Below are 25,654 nucleotides of genomic sequence, written 5' to 3' on the forward strand. Positions count from 1 at the left end.
ATAGAAGTTAATTTCAGAATTCATGCCGGTTTGGGCATACATAAAAATCTTTCTTCTGCACTGCCTTCAAATAAGCACATCCTGTTTTTATTGTCTGGTATAAATAATCTAGGTGAAGCAGCACAGTCACGGTCTTGTGCTGTCTGGTTTTGACGACTCTCGCTGGCACGAGTTACTGTGCGCTGACCAACCATGCCACACACACCCACACACACACAGACACAGACACAGACACAGACACACACTGTCACACACACGAGTGACAGGCAGCCCTCTGGTACTGCAGAGACCCCGAACAGCTGAGCGATGACCTCATCAACACGAGACAACTGAAGGGGTCACGCTCCAGCGTCAGGGAGCCAACAGTGACACTGAGTGCCCGGGAGTCTGCTCCAGTAATCAGCAGCTGTTACATTGTCAATTTGACAGGGATTACACAACAGTTAGCCAGACAGCAGTAAGAGGCAGCACACTATAGAACAGCTCTTTTCACTGCTCTTAAAATTTGGTTATCATTTGTTGCTGAATATGAGATGCAGTATTTTCTTCTTCTGCAATCACCCTTGCCTCAAACTGTTTGCAGAACCAGTGATTGGCGAGGTTTAGGGTATCACTTCATCTGCAAAAAATGTGTGAAACAAGTTCCCTCGAATCGAGCTCCACCAACATGACGAAACAATGTGAGCATTTGAGGAACTTTCAAGGGACCTCTGCCTCGCCTTAGTTTATTAAGCTGTAACTTCAAAATTTCCTCCATAAATTCTCTCAGTTAAGCGTCAAAACACCACTCCTCCTTTTGGATATAACAAGCAACATGACAGCCTATGAAGCATCTCTGAAAACATAGTGAGTACATAGTGCTACTGAGGTAGTAGTGACTGTGGTATTTTGCAATTCGCATTGTAAGAAATTATTTTTGGAATAGCAGTACTGGCATCTGAAAATCCATTTTGCATATTTAATGCTTGGTGGGGCATTTAGAACCAACGCAAGGAGAATTATTTGCAAGTCTAGATTACATGCAAAGTCAATGAAAGATGCTGTGCTGCGACAGACTTTCATACTGACATCATGATGTTAAGGTTTCTGATGTGCGGACATTCACGAACAGGATCGGAGGGGGAGGATAATGGTGGCTTGAATGCACCATGAGGAGGAATAAATGAGAAGGGCTGGACAGTGAGGTTTAGAGCTGAAATGTCAATGAACAGAAAATGTACTTCCTAAGGCAATGATATTTGAATTGTTGCCATTTATCAAGCGAACACGCCAGTGCTCTTATACATCTCTCTGTTTTGTACACATCACAATTCCAAAGAAGTTGGGACACTGTGTAAAATGTCACGCAATCACATTCAAACAGGCTTAATTCACCGACAACAGTTTCACAAAGTGAAGCACATCTAGCAAGATCCTTTATACAATCAAGCGTCATCAAGTGTTTCAGAAAATGGTGATCCTCGCTTCATCCTTGCTTGTGAATCAGGGTTTTATTATCATAGAAATATGTTTGGGCTTTGGACTGTTGGTCGGACAAAAAAAACAAAACAATGTACAGATGGCTTTGGGCCTTGTGAAGTTACTTTATCATGGTATTTTGTCATTTTGCAGACAAACAATAAATTGAATGTAAATATAATCAACACACTTGATAGATAATAAACATAATTGATAGGAACATGCTGAGTTTATCTATGTGTTCCAACACTGTCTTTATAACCCAACTGAAATCATTGTCACATAAAACACAAATCTACATAAACCATTACCTTTTTTGGTCCACAAGAGTCAAGGAAATTGACCAACAGAGGCTTTTTAAAACCTAAAACGTTATGCAAGTGCCAAGTCAACAACTTAAAAATAGCACAGAGAGCTGGGCACAAAGCTTCCCAACTGTGCCCTGCTTTCCTCAGCTGGGTTATCAACATATTTCAGGACAATTATCCAACATTAGCTGTAGATTCAGTCCAACAACATATTGTGCTCTGAAGTGATCACAGACAAAATGTTGCTGTTAAAAGTTCTCACTCAAATGTTTCCAGGAGCTACTTGCTTTTCTTTTACAGATGATTTCCAGGCCAGAGGCTCTAACAGAAACCATGTGCTGACTGAACACAGTTGTTCTTTAAATTAACCCGAATACATTGATATCCAGAGGAGCCACAGTCTAATTACTCACACTTCACTTTGTAGCCAAATTCACCGACATACACTGATGTGACACCAGTGGGTCGCACATGTTTTAGCCATTTCCAGTTTAACCAACATGTGCTCTGCATAAAAACCCTTTAAATGCATCTAAGCTTTGGGGCTTCTCGACCTCTCAGTATTTGAGAAATAAAGATATTTTGTTTGCTTTTTGTACATTTTCTGGCACCATTATTAATTCATCTGCCGCACATGAAATCTGTTCAATGACTTCCAGTCCATGAACTCTCTCCCCGTGTTTGCTCTTAAAACATTGTGCTGAAGGCCACCTCAGGCCTTGATGTTAATCTGTGAGGGAAAATATACAAGCAGGGCTAGGCTTATTTTACACTGGCTCTGTAAAAGTTTATACTTAGAGCTGACAAAAGCCATTTAACATTCACAGTGTCCTCAGAGACAGAGTAAATTAGGCTATGGGTCTAAATCTGTCTGCCAGTTGTTTGTTATTCAACGGGCGCAAGAGAAATCTGTTGGTGTGAGATCACTGGTTTAACAAAAAAATGAACCTAAAATTAGCTTTAATTTGCTGATGGTCATCGTCATTTAGAGCGAAAAGGTGACATTAAATAAATATTTTGATTGTTGATTACTTTGAAGTTATTTTTGTCTGCCTGAGCAAAGAAAGTAGAGAAACATGTTCTGTGGCAAACTTATTTGGATTTTTCCCATTTTCATAACTGTCAAAAGTATTAATCATTTAATCCATCATTGTATGGATATAAAATATCAATCATTTAAAAAAGTACAATATGTAATAATTGATCACATGTCAAATTTATACTCAGAACAGTGGGGGCAGCATATTATTAGGTCGACTGCTAACTGCTAAAAACTGCTATCAGCTAGTTAGCTCAGTTGGCCGTGCAGCTAGCAGTCCAGACTAGGGGGTCATGGAATCGGGGTGTTAGCATGCTAACCACAGTATATTGTATATCTTTGCAACACAATACACAGACGTCATGATATAAGTAAGCGGAGGGGTCTGATTCATCCTGAAGGGACTTATTTTCCCGATAATGACCGCCGTTCTATACATTATCCTGCTTATTATACGGTTACATGCCAACACGAAAAAAAAAACTTGACACTGTGTGTCTTTTTACAATTTATTTGTTACTGTTCATAGTGTTTTTCAGCAGAAAACTATAGTTCGCCAAACCGACGCCGTTTCGCTTCTCCCTCTTCGCTGCTTTCCTCTCTTTTTCTTTTCTTGACCGGTCATGACAATTCAGCCTTTTGCCAAGAGTTGAAATCACCGTATTTTCCAAAAATATTAAAGTTAATGTGAAACTCATCCATACTAGTGACCTAGAATAGATTCTTTCCGATATGAAGTAGACTACAGATCAGCTGACGTCGCTTAGCGACCGAAGACGCTGGGGTGATAAGTGACCGGACTACTTGAGAAGCAAAGATTTTAGAGCGCGGAGAGCTACGAAATACGTGAATCAGAGGCAAAAAGGCCACTTTCCTTGACGATGGTCAAATATGCTTAGCAGCGGTCAATTATACGAAAATAATTGACCGCCGAACGTTGGGAAGGCCCATTCAAGTGAATGGAGCATTCTACAGCATTAAGAAGAGCTGTCTAATAAGAACCGTTATTCACATTCTGTTGTTGATTTAAGCAAAGTTTTGAATCTTGTTTAGCTAAAATTCTCACATAATGCACCTTAAAATGATTTATTATTGATTCATTATTTTAATCTACCAGCACTCAATACAATGAGTGAAAAAGGTACCAAAAAGACAGAACACAAGCAGTCCATGTGGGAATAAAGCACAAAATTGATGCGAGTCATATGGTCTGACCTTTGCAATCACAGAGATCAACCAAGGTGAACAACTGTGGGACATTTTGGATCAACTCTCCACCACAAGTTGATGATGACATGAAGTATCTCTTGGAAGGAGGGTGATGAAGCCGTTCGGGAGGTTTGTGGTGGCCCAACAACTTAGTGAGACACGGCCTGGTCACATGCTGGTTGTTGCCTCATTTTACTTTCATTTTGACTGAAAACTCATCACAACAACACTAAATAGTGAAAGACTGCATCTCTGAGCAGAGATCGTCAACAGATAGTACCTCGCATGAACAAACGGTAGAGTTGTACTGGTCCCATACACACAGCTGTAGAGTGGAATAATACAGTGCAGTACTTGTACTGTGCATTATACTGAGAGCAAAGCATGATGCAAGTGCCTGGGTGGAGGGGACTCTAGTGGTCCAACACACACACAGAGACACACACACATGCAGTGCCTGGTATTTCCTGGCTCTGCCTGTGAGCTCTATACGCCTAATTACTCATAAGAAAAGTAGAGCAAACTTTTGATCAACACCTCATACTGCTGCAGCTCAACACCAGGAACAGCGAGACACATCCGTTCACATAAAAAACCAGGAAACAAAAAAAACCCCAAACAATAAGTACATTAAAGTTGCACATTCCTGCCCTTTTGAAATTGAACACAGGCAGGACAGATGGAGCAGAGCCCCTGACTGTGATCTATTAGCTTCTTCTAGAGACTCACAGGGCCATGCCAGACTCTGCTGCCAAATTCAACAACTTAACTCATGAACTCGCGTACATGATGATGCAGACTGGAGGAAATGTTTGGGCTTCCTCTGCAAACATTGAGGCAGTTTGAAAAACTTTGCCCATCTTGGTCTTTTCTCATAGATGGTCAAGCAAAAAAATCAGATATGCGAGTAGTCAGGCTGGAGAAAAAGTAATACCACGGTTAAAGACACCACACAACAGTAAAGAAAAGGTGAAGTTTATCCACTAGGTGTTCCAATATGGTATATGGCTCTTTCAGTCTTATAGGATGTTTTCATGTTGTTTAGCTTAGTTGGGGACAAACTTTGCAGAGCACTGCCACAGACAGACACACAAATCTCCTTCATTGGCGCAAAATTAGAATGCCTTCGATTTACATGCCAATTTTGCATTTATAATGACCAATCCTACAGTTTGGCCTTGGATTGTTTTTGAAGGAGACTTTCATTTAGTATCTTTTTTAATCAAAACCATAGTCCACCCATGCAATGAATCCATCAAAATGGAATACATAAATTAAGAATGGTTGGGTTTAGGAATGCTGTTTGAACCAAAGAAGGAATTTTTTGACAATTTACAGACTTAATGATTAATCAGTTAACCGTAATAATAATCAGATTAGCGGATAATGAAAATAATCATTAGTTGCAGCCCTACTTACAATGACTCTGCTAAACATTCTCAACCTGAAGGTATGATGCCATTCATCAATTTAGATTAGCATTTCAGCACGTTAATCAGCTAAAAACATCCGGTTTCCCAAATAATTCAAAATCAAAATACAAAACGAGTAACTCTTGTAGCTAATTAAAAACATTAAATCTCATTTGTCTAATCTGTACAAAAACCAAAAGACTAGCAGTTCTCCCCACTTTTCAATCATTATGCCAAGATAAGCTGAGCTAATCGATTGCAAATAAATCAGCCTCCATCCTTAGAACAGCTGCCATTGTTAGTTTGCAGTGCGTAAGCAAAACTACAAGCCAAAAAGTTTATTTATCAGACAGACAGTCTGGTTGGCTCACTACATTACATCTCTTGCTTAGACTGTACTGTACATGTATTTATTCATCATGGTGCTGAAATAACACACTGTTCAGCTCTACTGGCTGCAGAAGGCACCTTTCAAATCGTGACAATGAATGGATTAATGCACACTGAGATACAGTCCACATCCATTCATCAGACACTGTTGTGTAAAGACACCAAGTGCCTGGAGCCATCTGGAGCAGTGAATGAAACAATTATCCTGTTTAGTTTACAAAGTCACAGCACCCTGCATGAACACACACAAACAGCAATAGGAAAGTGACTAATGGGGCACAGTAAGAAAACAGTACTACGGGGTATTTCAAGTGGCAGCTGGGTCTGAAACAAAACCACTTCGGTGGGTTTGAATGAGCTTGCAGGGGGGTTCGACCCATCGGGCTGACTCTGACCGCTGCTCACTGGGTTTTCTGTCCACAACAGACTGGTGGCATTCAAGTCAGGCCAAAGCCATCATGGTCTCCTCTGAGCCATGACTCAGCCTCTGAGGGGCATTTATTTCAGACAAACAAGGGTTTCACTGCACGAGCCAGGAAGGTTTTGGTGCTGTGGCATTTCTTTTTAAATGCTGATTCAGCAGCCAGATAGTCATTTGTAATCGTCTCGCCAAAATCTCAACATTATGTGGGATATCAGCATATTGATCACCGACTTTTATCAGTGACCTTTAAATCAGGTCGCCTCTGACTATGTCAACATACAATTTCAGGATTATTATTTTATAGCACAAGTTGTGCAGCTGACTGTTGTGAATATTACTCAATTTAAATCGGGACCAGCTGAGGTTTTATTTGAAATATGTTCTCAATGCCTTGTTGCTCAATACACTGAGGCGTTCCGCATCCCACATTTGGAAGTTATTTCATCTGAGAGAAGCCCGATTGCACAAACTGGAAGGAAACCGTATTGTTTTGTATGGAGGCTCAAACCACCTATAATCATGTGTGTAACCAAAAAAAAAAAGAGCTTCTCCTCCCCATCCTGTCCCCTGATATTAACACAATGGTTCTGTCTTTGCATGTTAGCTGAAAAGTGAGTGACAGATGATTATCTTGCATTTTGGATGTGGGGGACTCAAACAAGTTAATGTTCCCCTTTACATAAAGTGGATACTACAAATAAAATGGAAACTTCACAACTGCTCATATTTCCACATTTATGGCCAACGACACATTTACACAGAAATCAACATCTGTTTAGCTTTCCTCATGATACTAGCTAACCATCTGATCAACAACTTTAGTTTTGCTGTCTTCTTGAAATCATTTCGGTGCAGCAGGTGACCACACTGGCATGTTAACTGCCAACACTGCAGAGAAGCTATTTTTATAGTTTGCAGAGGGAGGAGGTTAGCAGTGTGAGCGTAGCATTCCTCAGCATTTTTTACATTCTGTAGAAGTAGACAATAAAAGCACTCTCACTTTGAAGGGAATCCACTAGATCTACATACTAAAAAATGAATAAGGTATCATCTCCCAGAGTCATTTAGCTATGGCAGAGAGACGCTGAAGACGGCGTGCAAGCATCCTAAAAGCATCTGCACAGCATGCTGTGCATTCCTGGGGGGATTTGGAAGTAAGAAGCTTCACTCTCTCCTGTTAGTCTGGTCAGGAATGTGAGCCGTCTGCAGGTGTGTGTTCAGCTCTATGCCTTGGCTGACAGCACTTATTTCACACTGAAGCGTGGAAATCTTCTCTACATGTGCGCTGTGTGAACGCACACCAACCTCAGTGTGTTTCAGAAGTCTCAGAGATGCAGAAATAACTCCAGAGGAACGAATAAGTGTGTGCAAAGTGATTTCTTTTATGTCCACTGTAAGCTAATGTTTAACATTCTTGCAAGTATGTGGAACGTCCATGAATAGAATATGTAAACAATTACACACAGCAAAAGATAAAACGTGCTTAAGAGATTTATTTCTTAGAAAGAAAAAAACTCTGCTGAATTAAGTTTGACTATTATATTGACTAAAAGTGTGTCCTCATATATGTGTCTTCCGTTTAATCAGAATTAATAATACCAATTTTGCCTTAAAATATATCTAATAAATCATCAAAACTTTTACAGTGACTTGTCTCTGTCTCAGCCACCCTGCCTTCCTATCCCTTGTTTCATCGCTATGTGACTTCAGTGAGAAGGAGAGAGCATCACAGTGCACAGCGCGTCATGGCAGAACATCACACACAGCACCAACCATTTTTGATTTTGGAGAAACTGTATCTTGACAGTTTTGGTTGTTGTTGGCACTTAATGTTTCATTACACCTGAAACAGTGTTTTGAGTAACACTGTTTCAGGTGTAATGAAACGTTAAGTGCTGGGATTTGGATTTACAACATTTGTGTTGCTCTCTGAAACTGTGGGGGTGCCAAATCACACAAATACAAATGACTAAAATGTAGTTTTAATGTATTTAAAAGCTGACATACTTGGCGTCTGTATCATATATTCATATCTGCAGTATCAATTTTCAATGCCTGAAAAATTATTGAAAGTCTTTAGGCTTCTTCTTAATTTTAAATGAAAAAGTAGATCATTTTAACATGTTTGGTGTGGCGACAGACTGATGTGATGCAGGAAGGGAGCAGTTAAATATACAGGCCTGACATAAGCCTGAAACTGGACACCTAATCTACATTTAGCCCAATTGTGTTTATCCAGCCAGGTTTAATTTGGTAAGGATAACCACATATTGTTCAGGAGACAGCCAAGAATCATTTGACGTGTAGAATTATATTACTATTAACCAACAGTGTCCTACAGGAGACTAACTTTTGTTGGTGTGACACACTATAACCTCCTGCATCCCTCTAACAATATGGCCGTGATGATTTAGTTCAGTCATGATTGTGATTGACAAAGTCACTATTAAAACTTCTAATTTCTCACAAAAAAGGCACAAATACAGCATGCATCAATACATGCACAATTAAGATGGAACCTCATCTGATAACATAAACATGTATGAAAAGGGTTGGTTACCTGGGCCATTGCCATTCACGTGCATGGTTTGAGCCATGGCTGCAGCTGTGTGCTCTCAGTCCCACAACAAGACCTACTGCGGTCATGCAACTGCCATGCATCAAGTCCAGATTACCATGCAACCTGCAAACTGAGAACAAAACACAAAAGGAAATATTCAATCACACATTTAGATATAAAATTAAAGTTAAATCCGAACAGATGAGTTAACACAAGGTCTTCAGATCAAGATGTCCGCATTATCATCATGAATATAAATAACAGAAAAGCACAAGAAATCTCAGGACAAAACACTTTGACTCCTGTCAATCAAACTGCCGATTTAGGACTATGACAGCTGATTTGACCTTGGACTTTCACGGCAACCTTACCTGTTGAAAGTATAAGAAATACAACTTTCCTCAAGAGTACACGAGAGGTCTCCACTTGAAATGTATTACATGTCTAGTTAACACAAAGGCCTTTCTTAGTGAAAGCTGAGCCCACTTAGTGTGATCTACAGCGCTGACCTCTGCTTTTTCACAGGTGTGTTTGCATCTGACATTTATGAACATAAGAGGTCCTGTGTGCACCAGCCTGGTCATCATCAATGGATACATTATGAGCAGGAACAAAAGAGCTTTTCTCTGCTAATAAAAAGGAGCCAACATGAGGGGAAAAAGTCGACCCAACGGGCTGCAAAGAAGGCTGGTTTGTTAAATGAGCATCTGGAGGAGTAGAGATGCAGGCGGCGAGGCTCTTTTTAGACACTATATGACCTCAGACTCTATTTACCAGCAACACGACTGTCCTCAGATCTCTGCACTGTTGATCAGTGGTCAACACAGTGGGATCTAAGCCCCCTAGTGGTCTTTAAGAGGGTCCCTAAGAGTCCTCAGCAAAGTTCTGCAGACTTGCAAGATTCAACTCTTAAATTCACTTATTTCCAAACATGTTACAGAAGACATTCTAGAGTGCACACACACACACACTAAAGAAATCATAGCTCATTTTCTGTTTTCTGTATTACTGGAAGGATTTTATAACCATGTCATGGTCAAGAGAATCTCAGGGATCAGTGACTTCTTACATTAATTGTTTTAGGATGGACCCCAGGTCAAATCTTCAACATATCCTATAGGAGAGATTTGGTTTTGTTAGCTATAATAATCTGAGAAAATCAATACAAACTTAGTTAATTGGGTACACCTAGCTAAAACAAATGCAGTCTACAGCAGAAAATACAAGTCAATAAAAGTACTTTGTATCTGCTCTTATTTACATTGCCAATGATGGTCTTCCAAAAATTATTACGGAAGAAGCTCGAAACATAATAGCAACATCTCACCTCAAAATTGCATTCATGTGTATGAACTTTAAACCTATCTGAGAGGCAGAATCGACTGCACATCAACAGCAGTCTTCTGAGGGAAAATCTGAAAGGTCACTGTTAGCCTGCAGGTGAGCTTTCACTCATCTGCATCGCATGTGGCTCCTTGTTTACAGTACGCACCAAAATAAAGCAGCGAAGCCATGTCATTAAGCTGATGTGTCTAAATCCTATCTGTCCGTCATCCACAGGACCAACTATAGATCTGAATCAGAGGAAAGAGATATGAACAAACCTTTACGGAGCACACTGGACTGGTCCAGCACCCAAATAGACCGTAATCATAGACATGTTGCTCAAAAGTCTGGATACGCTCCTCCTCTGAGCTACTCTCCCTCACATTTAAAATGTGCTTCAACATGTGCAGTAACAGGAAGCATTCTGGCGTATCAGAAAGGATATTGTAGTAGCTAACTGGGATCAAAGACAACATCCGTGCCAGCCTGGACCCTCACCAGTATGCTTTCAGGACCATTAGATCTACAGAGGATGCCACTTCTACTGCCCATCACAGTTTTCACACACCTGGAGAATAAGAACTGCTATATCGGATGCTGTTGACATCAGTTCAGCATTCAACACTATCTCACCTTTAAAACCGTTTGCAAAACTAAACTGGATATTGTTGGACCTCCTCACAAGCAGACCTCAGAGTTCAGATTGGCAGTGGCACCTCCTGTACGCTTGCGTGCTCAGCCCCCCTCTGTTCACACTGTGCACCAATGACCACACTCACAAACATGAGACCTCTATTGTTAAGTATGGGGATGACATCATAATCATCGGCCACAATATAAATATCAATTAGAGTTCATATCAGGAGGAAATCAACAATCTTACAGGGTGGTGTACAGAGTGAAGAAGACTTTTGACCCTTTGGTGGTTAAAAGTTAATTTCCCATTTTATATCCAGATTCTAATAAGATCATCCTCGACTATAAATTGACATTGGTGCCTAATTTGAAAATTCGCCAAGGCATTCGCGACATAGTGCACTCATAAGAATGTGATGGGTAGATGAACAACAACACAGAGGTATGGATAAAAAAAGGAAGACCTCCATGATTAAAGCAGCACTTGGAAACAATGAGGTTCAAGGAAAATACTTATGGACAAAAACAGCTGGAGAGATGTTTCTTCTGTTTAAATATTTTAGGAAACTTCTTTCAGTCAAGATGCCTCTCTACATCTTCACACAAGCATAATCTCAATTAAATAAACAAGTGAAAATATTTCATGTTGACCCTGTTGTGACGTGCATATGTACCTGTAAAACTTGACCTAAAATACAAGCTTCTTGCCAACTTCATGCAAATTCATTATGAACAACAACATAAAAAAAAACAAGCATTAGACTGACCAAACATCTCCCAAGTGTCCTGTTCCATGAGCTGCAAGAATGCAAACCTAAAGGAAGGAGCAGGAAATTCTGTCATCCTTATAACAACTATCATCAACTCTTCAGCAAGTCTGTCAGAAGCTGACAAGCTTTTTATGATTTATGGCCATTGTTATTTATCTTGTGAATTCCTGTAACCACGAGGACTGAATATTGTATTGTGTGAAGATATTTTAAGAAGATGATGTGACTGTTGTTTTGTACATGTATGATCATCTACAAACCACATGTGTGATTAATGGACTGTATGCAAGGAAACTGGAAACTTCCCTGAAGGAATGACAGCCACAACAGCTTGGTGAATAAAGCATGGCCAACTGGAGACGAAGAGAAAAAAAAAGTCAGAAACCTTCATGTCCTACTAGGATTTTAAAGAGCTAGTCTGCACTCTCCCTCTTTTCTCTGCTTTCTGCAGCACAACAGCATGACAATCAGTTAATGATCAACATATGGAAGGACTCACATTTCTACTCATAATTTACAACTCTGTTGACTTCAGTATTTCTATGAATACCCTCAAGACAACATGAGCTTTCAGCTTGTTGCAAAATAACTCAGTAAAACTGGGTGGACTCACTTGAAAGTAAACTGTTTTCATATTTTTGAAGACTTAAATGTCACAAGCGTGAGCTGCACCTGGTTTGAAGCAGGCATTGAGGCTTATCACTTTACAGTTCTGGACCTTTTATCCAACAGATGTTTGAGGAATTGACTCCTTCAACAGTTTTTCCGCATTTGTGACCTGGGATCATGTGAGATAAGAGTGAAAACAAGATGTAATTGTGTCATGTTGAACACAGTAATGGTGCAGGATGCAGACTCATACTTAGAGCAGACGTATACCAACAGCTATATAGTCACACATTTGTTTGGTTACATGTTAACCTTCATCAACACCGAGATCTGCTACAGGCTAACAATCGGCTCATGCTGCTTACCTGTGACTCTCATTCTAACTTCCTCGCACAGCACGCAGGTAGCAAATACGACTGAGACCGCAAGCCCCCGACAACGAGCCTATACCCAGCAGTCCTCAGAGCGAGAGGGGTAGGTTTCACAGCTAAGATTAGACGACTTCCTCAGATGACAGCCAAACGATCTGTGTCCTATAAGAGGAAACAGGACTTCGGGCTGTTTGGGTAGAAGTGACCCCTCCACTGGGCCTCCAGGTGAAGCGCATGACGAGCTAATGCGGTTAACAACCTCTGAGCATTCTTCAGCCTACGCCGACCTTCAACTCGTAGCTGAAGAACAGCTAATGAGGCAGACAATAGAACGTAATGGAAAGCCTTTTCATGCAGGTTTACATATTAACTAGCACAGCAGTGTCTCCCATTCGCGCTCAGCCACCGAAAGTGAAGACGGGGTAAACAAAAAGCCATTTGGACCTGATCTTAACAGAGCTGAGCCGAGGACGCTTCATTTGGGACAACTGGAGATGAGCTTTCAAAAGAAAAGATGCATTAATCAGGTTTTAGCAGATGATTTTTGTTGCAATAATATAATTGCACTTTTAGCTACATGACAATGCAAACCTCTTGTGCACGTAAAGTAAAATGTGTAAAAATTCATTGGATACTGTGCTACACATACTGATAATCAATTACACAAGCAATTACAAGTGCTTCACCAATTGGTCGATTGGTTAAGAAAATCAACAACAAAAAATCCCTTACTTGTGCAAATTTGCTTCTTTATTTTATTTATTTTTTGGTTCATTTCAGAGTTTTTGGGTCAACAAAAAAATTGAACACATCAGGGTAGGAACACTTCCTGGACTCAAATTCAGTTTGTTAGAGTTAGGTTGTAGATGACAGGGATACATACAGACTTCAAAATCACAAGAGCAGTCTCTTTTAAATGGCTAAAATGCTTCTCATGTCATGGCATGGTCATGTTAGACCTTCAAGTCCAACGTGTTTTGGCATCAAGCCTTAGTCATGTTGTCAAACCCTTTCACTCCCTGACGAAGGCTTGATGCCAAAACACGTCTTATGATCTCTAGAACTTGGAATTTGTGACTGGACATTTATTTCTATACATTTCTTTTCACTTTTCAAACAGTTTCACGACTAAATGATTACTGGAGTGACCATTAAATCTGATAGTTAATTTTTTGAACAGTTTGTAATTTCTACCACTCTCGATCAAAACAACCATGAATGATGGAGGTGGACACTTTCCTGAAGTAGTGTGGAATCATGAGAATCTTTGTCTTCATTGCTAAACAAACACTATTGCCATCGAAAATTAATAAACATGCTCCACGATGAAAGCAATACAAACCATACTTAACAGAGTGGCTAGCTGGTGCACCGAGCTCTTTCCTCACTTTCTAATGTATCATCTGGTGTTTCCCAAGAAGTTATACCAACTAATGAAACTGGCTGTTACCTTGAATAAGATTGTCTGGGTTTGTTGGAAACATTTGGGATAATTTAAGAAAAAAAGTCAACTATATAAATATAATAAAGGTCTTGTCTGCAAAGAGTCTGCAAATGCGCCAAATGTTAGACAATGTTATGTAATGCTGAGTAGAATTAAGCTACCAACATGTACCTATCAAACCGCCTACAATTCCTCAACAGTGTCTTTCCCACCTTGTACTGCAGTAAGTGGCCTCGGTGACTACTCAGTATCATAGCAGCTTCTCTTTCTGCTTCCTAGCATGACAAAGTTATCAGTCAGCTCTGTTTTTTGTTTTGTTTGTTCTATGGATGCACTGAAACCATCAAGTGGTCACCAAGGCCTTAACTGGATCTTTCCATTTAGTTTGGACAACAATAAGATTTAAAAAAAACTCACCAACACTCCTTTCCTGAGCAGAGAAAACAGAGTCATAATCAGTCGGCTCTCATCCCAGTAGGAGTCTTGAGCATGACACGACTGATAGTCAACACAAACCAGAACTTCTTGTTTTGTTCCTCTTGGGCTGTTACATAAATACGAAGCATGAGGCACTTAAAGCTACATAGAGGTGTGACAGGAGTTGCAGGTGCATGTCTACAGATTTACAGTGACTCAGGTCAGGTTCCTCTTTACAGGGAGACATGCGTCTCTTTTCAAAAGACACAAAAGACAAGCCGCTTGCGTGATTTACTGCGATACGGGGCCCTGAAAAGCAAGACAAATAAAAACAGATGTAAACTAACAAGGAAACAAATAGTCACATATCAGGGTTTTTGGTTTTCACCGTGAAACTGTGGAAATCAAAGAGCCCAGTGAGGAGAGATGTCTTCTTAGATAGCAGGGTTCTCCCCAGACGGTGGAACAGCGGCGCTGCGCCGCTATACCGCTCGGTCAGCGCCGCTATACTCCGCGCGTGACAGTGTCGAGCGTCCGTCCGTCCGTCCGTCCGCCGTCCCCCGGTTGACGGCTAGGAGCTCCCGGCTGACGGCGATGAGCGTCCGTCTGTCCCCCGGCTGACGGAGTTGATGACCGGCTGTCCGTACGTCCGTGTCTCCCCCCCCCCCCCCGGACTGACGTTGACGAGCGTGCGTGCTTCCCCCCCCCCCGAACAGACGGTGCGCCGCTATACTAAGAATTTCTGGGGAGAACCCTGGATAGCCAACATGTTCTCTTCTTCAAGTCAATTTATTGATAAGTCAATTGTTTGCAACTATTTATATAATCTATTTCTTACTCAAGTTATTTTGCAAGCAAAATCTAGCTACTTCAAGCTCCCCAGTCAGGACTTAGGACAAGTGCCAGTCCTAGCTTGCCCTGGGAAGACCTCACCTTCATGGACTGAACCACTAGTGAAATAAACAATACTCAGATCAACTGATCGTTAAACATTATAGTTATAGCTCTATACTAAAAGGAAAGTATGTGCTTGATCTGAGAGGTGAATATCAAAATATGTAATGTAGCAATCACGGATTAACTACTGACTGAATGGAAATCATCAACCAAAGTGCAGAAAAGACTCATTTGAGGGAGTGAGCGATCTAAAAAATAAGAAAATAACCCAATTAAACCAGGAATCAAACATTTCCACAATGTTTCAATCAGTGCTGTTATTATGTAAACATTCATGCAGGTCTAAATGTCATTTGGTGTTTCGGGAGCCATTTGTTTACCAAATAAAGTGACCAACTTCAGATAATTCACTAAAGTCTCGACAGGATGTGGTGCGACAGTTCACATTTTCCACTGAAAAAGGTCGAGATCAGTAACTCGTGTGTCAACAGTAAACAGCATGAATTAAAAGGGGAGAGAGGGCTGTTAAGGTTGCAAACCCGCTGCGCTGAATATTCAACAGCCTTGGTTTTTCCCCTAATAAAAGCTGAAGCAACAGCTTTAATGGAGGGAAAAAGCCTTCAGAGAAACTGGGATATTTTTGTTCAGAGCATCAGAAAAGCCACAAAAACAAAAACTGCGTGTGTGCAGCAGCATGTAGAGTGTTTTATCTCTCTGGATAATCGATGTGATGGTGCGCAGGTGTCTTCAGGGGCATCTCTGTCAGAAAAAAAAACAGACAACTACAGCGCCAAGAAACTAGACAATACTGTATGTTTACGGGACAAGTGCTAATGTGTGTGATGCATGTATCAGCATAACTGCAGAACGAGCAGCCGCTTCTTGTCGTCTCAGCTTTGCATCTGGCCCTCATTAGGAAATGCCTTTGAAGCTTTGCAAGAGAAGCTGCTGTGCCGACTATGGAGAAGACTCGGGCCGGGTGAGGAGGCCAGACGCCTCGGTGCTGACGTGCACTACCGTTTGGCAGCGCTAGCCTTGGTATTGACCCCAGCTTGTGCTGTCCGACTGTTCGTTTCCCTTTGATGTCCTGCGTGAGCCTGCTGAGCTCAACCCTCAAAGCCTTTCAATTATCCCAGCAAGAAGGGAGGAACTTACAGGAATGAAAAGAGGGCCAGTGGGATTTGGTTGTCTTTTTTATAGGTGTAATGTCACAAGTTCAGAGGAAGAAAACACTTATAGCGAGGCCTACATCCAGGTAGCTAAAAGTAATGACATCCCATCTCCAGGAGGATGAGAAGGGTTTTTTTGAAGCCACAGTAGAGGATTATATATTAACCTCGGTGGACAATGAATCCAAAAATGTTGAAGGAAATTGATGAAAAAGGAGAATCATTTCATTTCCAGCCATGCTAGCAGCTCTGTGAGGCTGTTAATGGTACGACACCATGCTAACATACCCACAATGACAATGTTAACATGATGATGTTTAACAGGTAAAAAGTTAACCATGTTCACAATCTTAGCTTAGCATGTTAGAAGGCTTATCATAAAAAACAATACAGATGAGGTTGATGGGAATGTCATTCCTTTTTTAAGGGCATCTAGTCCAAACCCAGCACTGATGATGATACTAGAGGAAAAGTTAAGGTATAACGAAAGTTTTTGCAGTTCATCCTGTAGGGAGACATAAAAATCCACAAATGTCGGTCTGAAGGAAAGGTTAGGGGATCATAAAATCAATAGAATCAGGAATAGCCCTATAATTTTCTTAAGAAACTCTTATTTCACTCTTAATAGTGCATCAAACAGGTGATTGTGCTTCTCCAAAAATAGAAGGCAAGTATCTGCAATTTGATTTGATGTATGAAAGACGCACTCCAAAAGTTCATTGTGCACTCAAATTGTTAAAACAGGTACTGTACCTTTACAGATGGGTTCAGCAAGGCCAGTCTCCCGTCAGAAAACTTATTAACTACTTACTAATAAACTGACAGCTCTCCAAAAGTGAAATCCTGACCCAATCTTGATCTCACAAGAGTTGAATAAAAAGTACCACGAGTCCAGTTGTCCATAAAGTGAGAGGATGAGTCAACCTCTGGTCAGTCCTGTTGCTGTATAATCACACATCAAGCTATTTCTGGTGCCATCACTTTCAACTCCCTGCTATTCTTCCTCCAGTGGAGGGCAGGCCTTATGCACAGGATAAACATAGCATCAGAGGATGACAAGCTCAATTATGGAAATCAAATAAAATTATACGTGCGTCCCAGTCATTATGTTCATTCCTCTGTCTGACCAGTTCTACCATTATATCACTTTCAGACGACTTGTACAAAGTGTATCAAGAGAAAAGATGCCTAAGAATGTTTTTTGTGTGTTATTTCAAGATAGGACTTCAAACCTCAGAATCAGTGCATCATAAAAGCAACTACAGGAATGAGGATTGTAAATTACAGAGCAGCTCCACAGATTGGACCATCTGCGAGACACATGCAGAGATATCCAAACCCAGCTGAATCCGAGTCTACAGTTTATTCAAGGGAAAAGCAAACAATTTATTCAAGTGTTCGTGGTCGTGTCTAAGAGTGAAAGAAATAGACGGCATAAAAAGACGACAAAACCAGTGAGTTTGCCAGAAAAACTCAAATCACAACACATTTACAAACAGATCCGCTGTATTCAGCAAGGACAGCACACACACAACTGTGCCAATCTTACCAGAGCTGTACAGAAAAGTTGCCCTGATTGGCGAGTACAACACCACATACACAAGAACAGAATAGAGCCAGTTTTGGAAGAGACAGCTGTCTGCATCACAAAAACTCAATAGGAAAATTTCTTGCAGAAATAGGAAGTTTAACGATCAGCTACTCGTATTCTAGATGTATTCTAAAAAGGTGCAAGATGTAAGAACATCCACCTGTCAAATCCATGCTCAAAATAAGTAGGTGTCAGCATATCACCAGAGTAACCACTAACTGTAGCTGCAATGAGCTACTTAGCTCATTTAGCAGAACAGCTAGTGGTTCAGAGTGGGAGTGGGACCAGGGGAGTGTTAGTGTTTTCAACGCTAGCACAGGAGCTGTGGAACAAGAAGAGCCGGGGCCAATAAGCTAACTTCAGTAGATATCTCTGATTTATAATACAGATATCATTTTAATGATGAATATATAATGATGACTGATGCTGCAAAACATTCTCAAACACTGTTTTTCAATTGACTGCTACTAAATTCAGGCATTTTATGATACAAGTTGCACAACTTCATATTCTTTAGTTAATCTAAATATTAAAGTCTATATGGGTACAAGGCAATGCGAATGGGAGAAGGCAATGAATGCTACGAGAAGCAGCAGTCTGTTATGAAAGAATACTTTACTCTTCTCTTTGGTCTGTACGATAACACTAAAATTGCTGTTGGCCTCCCTCTTAATAACCCTGGATAGGAGAAACACACGTTGGAAAGGTGTGTTTGATTTCTGTGCCTCTATTTTAGGAATCTGCTTCAACCACTTATCCTGACAGCTGCTCTCCAGAGGTTCACTGGCCTATTGTGAGGATTTGGTTCAGGAACTGTCAAAAGCAAACAAAAGCAGCATTTCTGCAGGTTTAACAGGATTCACTCTCCATCTTTAACCAGAGGGTCTGAACAACCAAAACAAAGACGCCAAAGGCTGCAATAGAAAATAGGAAAAGAAAACAATAATAATACAAAATACATATCTCAAAGTGGTAGATTCAAGAGAGTATTCGTGCAAGCTCTTTGAAAATGTGGTTATGATTGCCCTGACATATGATTTACTGTGCTGGATGCCAGCCTGAGGAGGTTGGTCGCATAACAAAAATCTGGCAGACTAATCCAAGCGCCATGCTCCACCTACGACATTAACTTTGTTTGCCTGCAGCAAAACAGTCAATCAGCTGCTTCTGGGTACCATTCTGCTACAACCATCAAATTTTTGCCAAGTTTTAAACAGTTCAATTAAAGTTTGCCTTCAGCTTGTTTGAGGTAATTACACATAATTTGCAACATATAAAACAAGGTGAAACGTATCTCTATTTTTTGGCATCTGCATCAGATATTATGTTTGGAGGATGAAGTTGGTTGATTTCGTCATCACCTTCACTCTCTTCACCAAAACAACCTTAGAATGTATCAATGCATCATTGAATTCAAAAAAGGTTCCCCACTGCTCTGTCCTTTAGGTAATGTTCAATCATCATCAAGACTTCCAAGTATTGTTTTCAACTTTTTCACTCATTGTTTCATAAGTGCCTGACTTTAACTTTACCCTTTACTCCAGAGACTGTGTGATACATCATTAATCAGCCTATTCAGCTCACTGCAGCGTGAAGTTGCCCTGAGCAGAGCTTTAGGATTGCATGCACCCTCTATTCAGGACACATATTTCTTTTGAAACCTTTTTCTCCTCTTAACAGAGTGATTCCTTCTGATGACAACAGCACCCCCTAGAGGAAAAAGATGGCTCAGATCAAGAGAATGTGGACTTGTCATAAAAATAAACTGCACTCCAGCAGTAAAATGCAGTAATTTTAACAACATTTAAACAAGTTAGAAATGTTTGGGGGTTTTTTAAAAGAAAAATAAATTAAAGTTTGAAAACTTCTCATGAATTCTCACCCTTAGCTTTTTTAAAAAATGAGATACAATGATTGTGAAATGTTCCAATTGATCTTTAATTGTGGGTCTGGATTGGGACTGCAGCTATTAGATATGTCGAGTAGCCTGTCCGCAACTTCTTAAACCTCAAATTCAAGGACATTTAAAAAACTTTCCAGGCCCAATTCCCTCCAGTTCAAGGCCCATAGACAGCACAGTTGTAGACACAGACCAGGGTTAATTACTTTAACAACACTGAGACCAGGCTTTACAAAGACTTAATCAACAATCTTGAAAAATACCAAAATAACTTTTTTCTATTGAGGCAACAAAATACATATGCATGCACATTCAATGATCCATGTCTATATCATTCTCTTTTTAAAAACTTAAAAACAAACAGTCCCCTTTAATTCAATCAAGCCTAATCCAATATCAAATAAAACATATCTTAATCTGCTAGATCTGGATTTTAATCCCGATCAAGATCCATGCAGTTTTCCCTGAGAAAGTGGGAAAATAATTCCTGGATCCATCCCTTTTTCTGGATCCGCACACGATGTTAATGGGGTCTATTCAGGGCCGAGACCCATCCTCAAAGTTTCATGGAAAACTGTTCAGTATTTTTTGTGTAATCCTACTGACAAACCAACTGACAAACCAACTCACAATCACACTGGTGAAAACCTTACCTTCTTGGTTAAGGTAAAAAGGTGTACTGTCAATGCACTAAAAGATTAATCGAGTGCTCATTTTAGCTCTAGTCCAGATGAAAATACAGCTGATCCAACATTTATTGATTTGCCCTCCGCATCAAACTTCCTGTTGCACCTTCAACGAGCTCAAAACCTTTAAAAAGGAACAATAATTCTAGCATCCTCTCTTACCAAGATAGCTGAATATAGAGCTAGTTTCCATACAGCAAAATCATAAATATGAAACATCCTCTGACGATTAAACCAATAGTTCATCTTCTTAGTTCTTGTGCAATTAATCTTGTTCTAGTTTGGACTACTCTGACCAGTCTGTGCTCATATCGTCTCTCTTTATCCTCCCCCCACGCCTCCCTCTCTGGCCCCTCCCCGACCCTCCTATGTCTGTTCTGCACTTGACCAAGGACAGGCTGGAGCCACATATTTGTTTAGCTCTTGAGTGGAGTCACTAAGGCGGAGGAGGGGAGCTGTGGGTTGGTGAACACCACCCACCACTTACCTCCCCATACAGGGGGACCCTCCTCAGTGGGGCACCATGCAAACTAGACTCCAAATGTCTCTGCAGTGTGACATGTTGAACACAACTGCAATCACAGTGAAAGATTGTTGAGTAACTTTCTATACCACTATATTTCATACATGGCATAGGCTTTATTTCTTAGACTGAATAGTTTCAGAAGAAAGTTAGATTTTTCTGACTATTTTGATACAATAATCAAATCCACAAACGCTGATGCCCCAGATACCCAACAAGCCTAAGGTACGCCAATCTTATTGCTTCATTAATCAGCACAACAGTTTTCAGCTGTGCTGGCATGATTGCAGAAGGGTTTGGTTGGCCCTTTAACACAACAAACTTGGGATAGCTGACACAATACCGTTGGACCAAAAATTGGCCTCTGTACACATAATACAAATCAGCCAATTCCAGCTAGAATAGTCATTTACCACTTTAATAATGTCTAGAATGTATTCCTGATCAATTTGTTATTGAAAAATAAATGTTGCTGGCTTTTCTTTCAAAATTAAGGGCATTTCTAAGTGACCCCTAAATTTTGAACAGTAGTGTTTAACAAATACTTTAATAATCATGGATGGCATCATCTGGATCACCAAAGTTACTAAATAAATTGGTGAAATAAAAAGTATAATATTTCCTTCTTAATAGTAGTGAAGTGGAAGAACACAATTGCACCTGCACAAAGTTCTTGGGTAAATGTACTGTAAACATGCTTTCTACCACTCCCTCTCTCCGTCCCCCTTGTTTCCTGTTTGCATCTTCCCTGACGGTCAAATAAAGTCAGAATAAGACGAAATAATCAAATTATGGAGTGAACAGATTAATACAAACTCGAAGAATAAGTCTCTTCACCACTCCAGATGAAGTCTGTGACTGCAGTGAGAGACTGTCACTCCCAAAGCTTTCACCTCTGTTGTCAACTCTCTCAAAGAGGCATTGTGGGAGAAATTCCCCATCTTAAGTGCTCCCATGTTTGCTTTTGTGCCAAGAGAGCCCACTCTGCTGACCTTTTGGAAACGGACCAATGAGATCCACGGCTGCGTCCTCTGCTGCCCTTCTCCTCTGACAGCAGCCAGACAATAACCAACAAGCTAATTAAACTGATGACAGCATTGAGGGGGGAAAGGAGGCTCTTTCACCGAACTGACCCTAAAAACACTGAAGAAAACATTTAATTAAAAACCTTAAAGAGAAATAAAAGGCTCATACAACCAATTTCTATGGAGTGAATCAAGTTAAGCTTTACATTTTCGTCTTTGTATCTATTCTGTTAGATTGGTATCTGATGACAGCAGCGATTGTTGGTTACACGCCTGTAACACTGGCATCCGGCTGGTCGAACAGATAACTGTGTCGGGAATGTTTAGAGGCAGACAAACCTTGTCTGTCTTGATTAGACTTTTTTGCTCGGCCCAACATAAACACTTGAGCTGCTGGACCAATTATGTTGTTAATGAGTGACAGGCCATGCAGTGCTGGATTAAAGCCAGGGGAAGGCGGAGGATGAGGCGTCACACTCATGCAGAGATGCTGCTCTGGGACATATAATGATCAAACCCTGCACGGACATGATGGGAGGGGGAAGCCATTTTAACTTTTGCAGCAAGTTGCCACGCAAGCATGCAACCTGATGTCCTGCAAATAGTTGTGTGTCCGTATTTATCTGGTAAGGGCAAACTGTTGACCTACGTACAGCTGAGGAAATCAGTGTTACACTCTGTGACACAGCTGTCAATGAGAGGAAACCAAGGTACAGCATGACCCTGTCAGGTGCAACTTCAGTGAAAAATATTTTTCTACTAAAAAGTATAATATCAAGTAGCTTGAACTTTTCTTTAATATTAACTTACATTTCAACTCCACTACATTACACAGGGAATACATTCAGTCTTTCCTTCACTTTACCAAAGCTATAGTCAAGTCTCATTCACAGCTCATCAAACGATGCTTTGGGCTAACCACCAGGGCGCTAGTCAGCCCGAAGCATCCGTAACTGACAGACCTATGAATATGACCTATGAGACTCATTATCAACTTTTTCTGAATTTGTGTATGAATGTCAGCCTTCCTACATTACCTGAAATAACTAATCATTTTGCAGATTGAGATGCCACATCCCTCAATATAATAAAAGAAAAAAAAGAAAAAAAAATCTAGGAAACGTCCTTTTACCTGAATAAATCCGAACAAAATGTTAAATGGGATCTGTTCCAGACAGAGACCATTCCTCCATCTAAGTTTCATGGAAATCCATTCAGTACTTTTTGTGCAATCCTGCCTACTACCCTTGGATACAAGCTAAAATATAACCTCCAAAGTAAATAGATAGATAGGGCCAATCTTCTCGCTGAAGGGCTTTTTTGAGTATGTAGCTCATATAGAGGCATCAGTATTAAACTACTATATTATTAGTATTAAAGACAGAGGCTGTAAAGATAAAGATAAGACAGTTTTCAAGGTCACAATGTAATGCTGCATTATGAACATGTCTTTCGCTTTGTGCTCTTTAGGTTCAGCTACAGAGCAGCAGTATTAGAATTAATACTAAATTTCGCTCCCCTTCCAAATACTCCAAGCTATTATTTTTTATATCAACAGAAGAACTGACACCAAACACCTATGAAGAAGGAGTGCAACCATAACCGAGATGCTGCAACTGCTCTTTTGAAAACAAAATGACGATATGTTTATCTGGAGCTTTCATTCAAAATCAATCAGCAGCACTCCCTCAGCAGCCAGTTTTCCCTCTCTCGGGGCTGCAGTCACAGCTGTGCCATGGTCCAGGTCCTGGGAACAAAAGACGACCGAGCATCGGGAACGACAACCTGCCAGCCTCAGAGGCTTTCAACCACAAGATGAGCATGAAGCAGCCTGCAAAAGATAAGATGTTTGAACATTTTATCTGAACCATTAAACTGCTTGGCTTCTGAAAGCAGCTGGTATTAAAATTGATCACAATCTCTGGTAACCGAGGTGATGTGACTGCCAAACACATAAAAAATATTTCTAGATAGAGATACTTGAAAGCCAATTAAAAATGTGGTGACCTATTTTAGCAATCTATACTACTATTTTTTCCATCCGCCTGAGAGAAAAACACCCTCTGCGATTGATTACCTAGTAGATAATCTGCTCTCGCTCTTCTCCTTCTGTCTGCTGTTAATGCTTTTGCATTATTACATCCCTCCTGTAAATGCACTGGTTGTGATGCGACCTCTCCTACTTAATGTAGGCATTATTATGCAGTTTTGTACAAACTTGTAAGGGCACCTGGTTGCTGTACTCGATTCATTCATTCGATGCACGTTGGTCTTGATCATCTACATCATTAACAACAAGCCTCCTCCAGATGCAGCTGACTTGATGTAAAGAAACAACAGAATCACAGGGGAAAGAACATGAGTTTACGTGATTTAGGCAAACTCTCAAAGCAATTCTGAATAAAGATCATTGATTTTTGAGTTTTGGTCGCAGGGCCTGAACTCTGCTGTGCCGCTTTCAAGTGTTATTCAGCTGTGTTGTTTTATTATGACCTTATTTGCAACTGTTGCTTTATCATAGGGTGCTCTGCACAAAAAAAGCTCAGTAGAAAAACATCCAATTTAAACTTAATGTTAAATATATTCATGTCCATCTGTTGAGTACCTCGTCCCCAGCTGGCCCCGACGCTGCTTGGCTTTTGTGATCCTCTCATTGAGCTCTCAGCTGGCCTCATTGTTTATCAAGGCGACGTCAGGACCGTACTGCTTAATGTGGTGACATCAGTGGTTAGGCCTGATTAACGGGCTTCAATGTCATTCGTCATCAAGGATGTCAAGCATGCTAATCTGTGGGCGCTCGCCGCTATCCCTGCTCAGCCACTGGGACACCTTGTGACTATAAAGACACCAAACTGCAGCAATTAAGAGTTTATTTGGAGTTTACGCAGCACTCCACACAGATAAAGGTCACCCTATCCATGAGATCACACCAACGGAAATATTAGTGACAGATTCAGTAAGCAGTCAGAGGCCAAATGAGGTGACTGAAGCTCTACAATCCCTAATTTACTCCTCATCAATTCAGAGATTTCCCTCTCCAAAGCTTTTCATTGAGTTGAACCACTTGTGTTTTTCCAGAGGCAGCGTACCAAGAGAGACAAACTCAAGGATGGACTCATGTGAAAGAGAGGAAGGGAGGGAGGGAGGGAGGAAGGGAGGGGGGGAGGCAGAGAGTGAGGACTAATCCCATTAGGGTGGCAGCTAAATGATTTGTTCCACTGGGAGAAGGGATGATAAAAAGGTGTGTGTGGGGAAGGAAGGGGTGAGTCTATTGGAGGGGTGACAGTAGCGATGAGGCACAAACCTCTTCCAAAAAGGAAACTGTTCTCTTCTTCTCTTCCTGTTCAGAGCCCTGGGCCTCCTCATTGTCAGTACTTAGAGCTGTCCACACGCCACTTCAACCCAAATTTGAAAGTCTAATTTATTCCCATGGGGGGAAGCAACGAGGAAATATTAGAACAAAGACAGACAGAGCGGATTGAGCTGGTGA

At 40.7% G+C, this 25,654-nt stretch overlaps 1 protein-coding gene across 3 annotated transcripts in view; it reads right to left on the reverse strand.

Moving 5' to 3' along the window:
- The window catches only part of kank1a (KN motif and ankyrin repeat domains 1a), a 57,620-nt gene that overhangs the window by 16,948 nt on the left and 15,018 nt on the right, over positions 1–25,654 (reverse strand). For 2 of the 3 annotated variants that reach the window (XM_030416837.1, XM_030416838.1), the window contains exon 2: positions 8,801–8,930. In XM_030416837.1, the coding sequence (XP_030272697.1) occupies positions 8,801–8,837 (37 nt within the window). In that variant the 5' untranslated portion in view covers positions 8,838–8,930. Of the gene's footprint in view, positions 1–8,800; positions 8,931–11,529; positions 11,886–12,204; positions 12,308–25,654 lie in introns of those variants that run through there. The other variant, XM_030416836.1, reaches the window with a different exon arrangement.

This window comes from Sparus aurata, chromosome 5, assembly GCF_900880675.1.
Source record: "Sparus aurata chromosome 5, fSpaAur1.1, whole genome shotgun sequence".
Classification (NCBI taxonomy): Eukaryota; Metazoa; Chordata; class Actinopteri; order Spariformes; family Sparidae; genus Sparus; species Sparus aurata.